At 34.5% G+C, this 8,086-nt stretch overlaps 1 protein-coding gene across 3 annotated transcripts in view; it reads left to right on the forward strand.

Moving 5' to 3' along the window:
• Positions 1-3,599: 3,599 nt before the first annotated feature.
• LOC139977112 (uncharacterized) overlaps positions 3,600-8,086 on the forward strand; it is a 33,462-nt gene continuing 28,975 nt past the window's right edge. For 2 of the 3 annotated variants that reach the window (XM_071986201.1, XM_071986202.1), the window contains exons 1-3: positions 3,600-3,870; positions 4,166-4,216; positions 5,657-5,809. In XM_071986201.1, coding sequence (XP_071842302.1) covers positions 3,831-3,870; positions 4,166-4,216; positions 5,657-5,809 — 244 coding nt within the window. In that variant the 5' untranslated portion in view covers positions 3,600-3,830. The remainder of the gene's footprint in view (positions 3,871-4,165; positions 4,217-5,656; positions 5,810-8,086) is intronic. The other variant, XM_071986203.1, reaches the window with a different exon arrangement.

An 8,086-nucleotide genomic window follows, 5' to 3' on the forward strand; every position in this document is an offset into this window, starting at 1 on the left:
TATAATTTTCTTCTACTGTTTACAGTAAAATATAAGCATCAATTACTGATCACGTTATATCTTAGCAATGTATGGACGTATTGATATATATATATATATATATATATATATATATATATATATATATATATATATATATATATATATAAACATAAGGTACGAATTCGATAAGGTAAATAATTTGATGTATTCAAACTTAGGACACTAATGTAATAATTTTTTGATGTTATATGTTTATGAAACGGAATTCGATAAGGTAATTAATTTGATGAAATCAGACTTAAGACACTTATGTAAGAATGTCTCGATGTTAATAGTTTATTTAACGGAAATCGAAAATGGAAGTACTTTGATGTATTAAGATTAAAAACATTCATGTAATAAAGATTTGATGTTATATGTATAAGGAACAGAATCCGAAAGAAAAAAATACTTTAATATATACAGCTTAACAACACTCGTGTAAAAATGAATAGATGTTATATGTTTGTGGAAAGGAATAAGAAAGAAAAGTATTGTGATGTATTTGGATTAAAAACACTTATGTAATCATGTTGGGTTTTTTCGTGTAAACCGTCTTGCGGCGGTTTTTGTTTACATTTCTTAAGATGGTAGCAACACACAATGAAATGGCTGAATAACATATGGTTTGATCCACATCAAATATCCATGTGTTAAACCATTTACTAATCAGGGGTACCGAAAGGCAATAATATTGCACCGACTTCAGTCAGGTGTAATCCCCGAAAGGTTTGAAAAGATCTTTCTCAGAAGCATTGGCCAACAAATGTGCCCCCTAGAAATTCTAGTTTGGAAATTGCACAGTACCTGCACTACGGTGGGCAGGGGATTACCTCACACACCTGATATTGTCTTTTAAAATGTATTCTGAAATGTAAAATAGCCAAGAATGTTTTCCTTCCATTTTTGGCTGTCAGGTTACAGGAAATTGAAACTAAAAGTCTTTAACTTAAAAAACATATTTGGGCTTACCCCAGAATCCCCTCCCCTTCCACCCGTCTAGAGATCAGTACAAACTGGGATTCAATTTGTGGGCTTCGCCCGAACAAAGGTTTGTCCCCCTGATTTTTCTTTTCACCACACATGCCACCCTTTCGATTTGTGGTGCTTACGACGCATGCGCAATTCCGAAGTGATCCTCGAAAAATGTGACCCCACATTTGTTAAAGCTTTTTACACTCATGCCCTCGACCCAGGGGAAATTCGAACGCATTTGCAAAAAAAATGCTGATAGGACTGCATTAACCATTTACTAATCTGGAATGGCTCCGTATAATTACATTCTAATAAATATCGAATCTATTTTTTAAGTAGAGTGAACTTTCGAGATTGCAAACTTACATCCGCCATTGATACACAATACTTTGCAATTATCATCAAGGAACCTTGCACTTCGCAGACAGTCTCTTGTACTGCGCACCTCATGAAGTTGTTCCATAGCACCGTAGCAATACATTGGCCTAACCATTTCTGCGGTCTGGCGAAAGCTTCAGTTCGTATTCCATCAGAATGAATCCATTTGTGGTTTGAAGTTGTTAAATAACTTCGTATTACCTTATTTCAATTGGGGACGGGAATTTCCCTTCGCCTCTCCTTAGCCTAGTTCGGGGGCTTAAAGAACTTCGTCTTTTCTGGCAAAGTGGGAGCGGTGTGGTACATCTGGAAGGAGTTCAAACAGACAAAATATCAAAAAATACCAAGAGTGGAACTTCAGAATCACCTTACAAATTTATAGAAATATCACAAAGCATCAGTTTAAAACAAAGAAGACACCATCGTAAGAAAAACAGGTGCAAAGCACACTATAACATTTCACTGCGCACTAAGTAGGTTCCCTAATTCAAAAGCCTATCTAGTTTCCAGACTGTTGTTTCTTGGGTTCATAATTGATGTGTCCTCAACCGCCACCGGTCAATAAATTGAAGAAAAACATCAGTTCTTCCGGTGGTGATATAATTTTAAGATTCGACATTTAATATACACAATTGAACATTAAAGTGCGTAATATTTGGTCCCATCATGCTACACGCTCCACGGGCACAGAGTCTGTCCACCCTGTTGCCCCACTCCAGTCCCTGGTACGCTGAGCAGCAAGCGAGAGGCAGCAGGTTCTGTTTGTACAGTCGGTATATCCAGGCACGTAGCCAGCACTATCGGTCTTGGGAGGGGGAGAGGATGGGCGAAATTAAGATGAACGTTTCTATTTCATGGTTTAAATTTAATTGTGAAATACTGAATAGTATTGAACCGAAGCTATCGATCTATTGTACAAACATTATTATCTGTTATTTATTGTTCTTGAAGTTCTTTCCCTGGAGCTTCTGCTGTCTGAACTATTTCTATTAGTATCACTTTTGAAAACTAATTGAGCACAAATAAATAACGTCAACAAAATCCTTTTCTAGAGCGTCATGTCTGCTTCATCTCAACTGTTTGTGCTTTCGATTCGACCCCGGTGAGTTTAATCCAGTCATTCGCAGGTCATGTGACGTCATAAGGCTTGGAAGTGTCCACGAGATGCAACTACACATGGTTTGTCTGCAACATATTTTCCGCTTGCATTGTCTTATATCGTAACCTACATAAAAACAGTTTGTTAACGTAGTATTACAGGCTCTTCCAACGCATTCAATCAACAATTTAAAGGTATTCCATTCTGGCGTTAACTAAGTTTAGTTTTAATGATTTGAAAGAATGTATACGGCTGGTTTCAAGGAAAAAATAACAACGTAGAGCTTCAATGTTTCGTTATATTATTTTTACAATATTTTTCTTGATTTCTTATTTTTTGGAGGGGGGGTTGAGGGGGTTTGGTGGATTCCCATCGGTTTTACTTGCATTTATATAGATTTAATTATCGATACAAAAGGAGGGGAAGGAGGATTACCTTTGTAGACAGCAGCTTATAGCCTTTATGACGTTATTTCTTTTCCTGTTTTGATGAACCACAGTTCTTTAACAAAACGCGCACTATGATTATTTGCCTTTATAAAAAGAAAGACTTGTATGCTACATTACATAGGTTTCATGCTTATTATGAAAGGGATTATTCATTTGGTTAAGGTGACATAAAACATGCAAATACATAAAATCGTACGGTTAGTAATTGTGAGAGAAAGCTTCTTCTTTTGTATTATTTGAATATTTGTATTAGGTTGTTATAGCAACTGAAGATATAAATTTTTATATGAATGACATAAAAATGACATAAATGACATAAAAACATGCACATACTTCAAATCGTACGGTTGGTAATTGTGAGAGAAATCTACTTCTAGTGTCATTTGAATATTTGTATTAGGTTGTTATAGCAACTGAAGATATAAATTTTTATATGAATGACATAAAAATGACATAAATGACATAAATGACAAAAAAACATGCACATACGTCAAATCGTACGGTTGGTAATTGTGAGAGAAATCTACTTCTAGTGTCATTCGAATATTTATATTAGGTTGTTATAGCAACTGAAGATATAAATTTTTATATGAATTGGGTACAAAGGAAGGAAATATAATGATTGAAGAAAGTACACCTTCATAAATTCTACAAATCAAACATCTCTTGTTGTTGACGCCATGACGAACCATGTAATTGCTGCTTAGTCGCTTATACCATTGATATCGGAATACAGGATGGTCGTTATAACGACATCAGTTGTAGCAGTGATTTCTACTTTGTTATAAATAATATATATACTTTGATATTTAATAAAAGACAGAATTGACTAAGAAAGAAAGGAACACTTTCATAATAATTACAACAGCGTTATAGCTGTTAAAGAAGAATCTGCATCAAATACTAAGATGGAGATAGGACTCACTGTAATATTACTGATCCTATACGGTTTGTACTGTTTTCTTTTTTGTTCTTCGTTCTCGCATCACCTTCAATTTCAAGACTTATAATAACTGCATGCACTAACTTTGACTGTACTGCTCGTTATTTCGTGAATCGAAAACCACGTTTGTCTGCGGATAAGCGCTTAACAAGGCGCGGATGCGAGACCAGGTACAAAGGTTGTACATCGCTTTTGGCCAACAAGCTAGGATGCCAAAAGATCCTAAATAGTTGCATTAATCTTACCTAGGTCAACATGTAGTTTTGATATTCATTACATTTGTTCTAAATTCATATTTAGGTTTTATATCAACGAAAGGTGCCCCTACACATCAAACTGTGGAAAATAAAGGTGAGTAGTAAATGAACTAACGGCTTGCATTATTGTGTCCTTTTTTCGATCTTGGTGGATTGCATCCTGAAATTGTCTTGCAAATGTCCATGCATTCTCCTTATAATATTTAACGAGGTGGATGGGTGGTCGCGTGATCAATTCACCATCTATCTCCCTGTACTGAAGCGGTACTGTGGAACTTTATGGGTTATTCCTTTGTGACACAATATCTTCTTTATATCTGTTACTGTGATTTCTGCATGGCTGCCAAGATACGTCAGTCGTTAACATGATGTCATTGATATTTTGTGTCATTAAATTATGTAATATAGCAATCAATTTAACACCGACACGTCGTAGTTAACTATATTAAAACTTATTGAGCTCAGCCAAGTGATTGTCTTATCTACTTCAGTCTGCAAAGTTTTTACCTTTAAACTCATTTTAAAGTTTGGTTTACTCCTCATATCATGAATCAATGATGGTATCAACGTCTAATAAACACAAATTGGTAAATGCTAACATACCCTGTTTTACCCTTTAATACTTAATCTACCAAATATTTCCTTGAAATTTATATTACCGACAGAGTGTCCGCAGATTAATTAAAATGCAAAATGTCTAACACTATTTTTTAGCAAGTTGGAACAATTCTAATACCACAAAATACTGTCCTCGCATATCATGCTTCAACGTAGTTTGCATACAGTATTAATAATTATTAAGCTGTATCAGATAGTAACATGATATTCATACTGTCAGTGTCAGTGCTTGGAAGCTTGACATTAAAGTAGACATAATTGTAAAGAAAGTGTCCAATTGATGTTTAGGAGATACTTTTCTATTTTCATGTACTTAAAAGGTCTGTATTGTCAACATTGCTCACCATATGGTTGCATTCAATTTCTGTTTATTGTTTATTTCCTTGCATTCACTAGCAAAGTTCTTGTCAAATTCATCCATTGCTGTTTTCTGGATTTTAGATTTAATTGTTACTGAATAGACTCTTTATTCACTAGGTGTCGTTTTTATAAAACCACCTTCTAATTGGTTGATATGCGCTACGGGGACTGAAGGGAAAGGGAATGGAGGGGCATAAATATGTTATACAATAGTCTATTATATTTCACGAAGAATGTTACAGTTATTACCAGAACAATCAGACTATATTGTAGATCAGGTTGAAGTGACTCATTTGTCTGATTTAGTGGTTATACCTCATATAGTCTCTGATCGTTTATTGGCCTATTAGAGACAATCTAAGAGTTTATGATGACATATCTACGATCTTCCCTGTCAACACAGCTCTGTTGAATCAATCATTTCTAGGGAGTTTAAATTAGGGTGTTGGTTTATATCGTGCCTCATGATTATGAATAGTGATTCGGTGAATATGTTTCAATTAACTTATTGACTAACAAGACAATATTTCATATTTTCCCACTTTCCTAATTTTAGATGCAAGCATCTGTTACTCTCACCACAGAACGTCTGATCGTAGCTCCATTTTCAGACAGACTAGCTGCGACGGGGATCATGACTTAGAAGTGCCACCCGATTCGTCCATTGTGACATCACTGCCAAATTTTATACCAGACAGACACTACCAAGGTAAGTTACTAAACTAAATAATTCCATGACACCAGATAAATTTTAAGCAATAATGTAAACAATAATGATTTTTTTAAATAGTACTAAGGAACATTGGGTAACCTTGTACAATTACCCTAATATTCCTAATTTGACAGTATTCAATGGAATATAGTATGACGTAGGTATACAACCGACTACTCGAATATCGTTGCTTTATATCTCAGATATCAGGATTTAATTCATGATATACAGAGACAATTTGTTAGCAAATGTTGAATGGTAAAATTAAGGACATTTCTTGGATTGCCTAATTAAAAGGTTGAATCATTTGTTCTCTTATCGGCCCTAACTTCAAATAAACATCACGATGAGAACATTTTGAATCGATTGATAATTCCGATCTGCCGAACGAGAGCGATTAGCTACAGCTCTGCCTAACATATGGGGGAAATGGCTGTAATAGGATATGTGTCTACAAGTAAGCAACGCCTACAACGAATGTCTTGATATGGTCACGTGGGTTCTAGAAATGAACACTTGTGGCAAAATGAAATGTTATTATTCTAAAATGTTTAAAACAATTAGTAAGCTTTTCTGAATATTTGAGAGAAGAGTAGGCACGCTCGCAAGGATGCATTCAATTTTCAGTATTATAGTATGTGTATATATATATATATATATATCCTTACCGTTTTCGCACCTCTGGACATACAATCAGCGTCCATAGCCTATTGGTTAGGGTGTCCGCATATAAAGCGGGAGGACCGGGTTCGAATGACTGTGGAGGCTGGAAGTTTATTTACTGTTCTTGATTTTCCAACTCACTGCGATTTCAATTATATATATTCATTTGCCTTTGTCGTTTACATCCATTTCATTAACTCAGTCAAAGTTCAAAGTATCTCTTTCGAGATCCGGCTTTAGGGATCACAAATGATTTCGAATTGGTAAGCATCATGTTTGATTTCTAGAGTAAGGCAAATATGTCACCAAAACAGAACTAGTATTGTGTGATACAGGTGTCAGACGCCTACAGTGGAATTACGACCTTCCTTACCGATTTCGAACCTCTGGACATACAATCAGCGTCCAAAGCCTAGTGGTAAGGGTGTCCGCATATAAAGAAAACAAATTGTGCCGTTGAAACGATGTCTGTTTTACACTGCTTCAATTATTGTTTTCCAAACGTTTTCAAATATTACTAGGGAATTTTTAATAATTTTGAATAATTACCTAATATACCAATTTGACTTATTATTAGAGTAATATTTTCTAGCAACATTTGTCAGGATTTCATCCATGATACACAGATATAGTATGTTCACAGTTTTTAAGGACAACTTAAGGAAATTTGTTGACAAAATATTCTGGATTGCTTAATTTAAAAGGCTGAATCAAGCCGTTACTAAAAATAAATATCATGATGAGAACATTCTCAATCGAATGATAAATGAGATCTGCCGAACGAGGGCGATTAAATACATCTCTGCCTAACTCATTGGGAAAGTTACTATAATGGGTTATGTTATTAATCTAAAAGGATAAATGTAGATCTGTTGAAGGAAAACAATATGTTAACTTTAATTTCTTAAAATTCGTTTAATTGCCTCGAACTTCAAATCCGTAACTGAACGTAAACGAAAAGAAATCGATTGGATCTTTCGTATTAGGTCTTACATCACGGGACTCAACAAAGACTTGGGACCACTAAACCACTACCAGTTCTACAAACATATGTAATCCCTTCTTCCTATTATTTGCTCGTTAGTCCGCATCCTGTATAGTCATGATTTACTTTGTTATATTTTCATCAATGCCACTTACACTTATCTAACGTCATACTTTCATTGTGTTACATTTTGTACTTTTCATACCACTGCCAAGTATTGCTGACGAAGGTCCCAGGGGCACTGAAAATTCCAATTCCAACATATATGATATACATATTTATATATATATATATATATATATATATATATATATATATATATATATATATAAATATATATATATATATAATATATAATATATATGTATATATATATATATATATGTATATATATATATATATAACCCTAAAGTGTACAGTACCAGGACACCGTCAAAAAAACCACCTTGGATGGACTTTCCATATAAAGCCACATATAAGTCTTAATGCAAATGCGTCGTTAAGGATAAATTCACCGCAGACTGGAGGGATTGATAGCAGTGCATGGAACTTGGATCGCATCTTTTATGCAATTCATTGACAGATATATCAGAAAAGCGATAGTAACTGTGTCTTCTTAACGTACT

This window comes from Apostichopus japonicus, chromosome 12 (assembly GCF_037975245.1).
Source record: "Apostichopus japonicus isolate 1M-3 chromosome 12, ASM3797524v1, whole genome shotgun sequence".
Taxonomy (NCBI): domain Eukaryota; kingdom Metazoa; phylum Echinodermata; class Holothuroidea; order Aspidochirotida; family Stichopodidae; genus Apostichopus; species Apostichopus japonicus.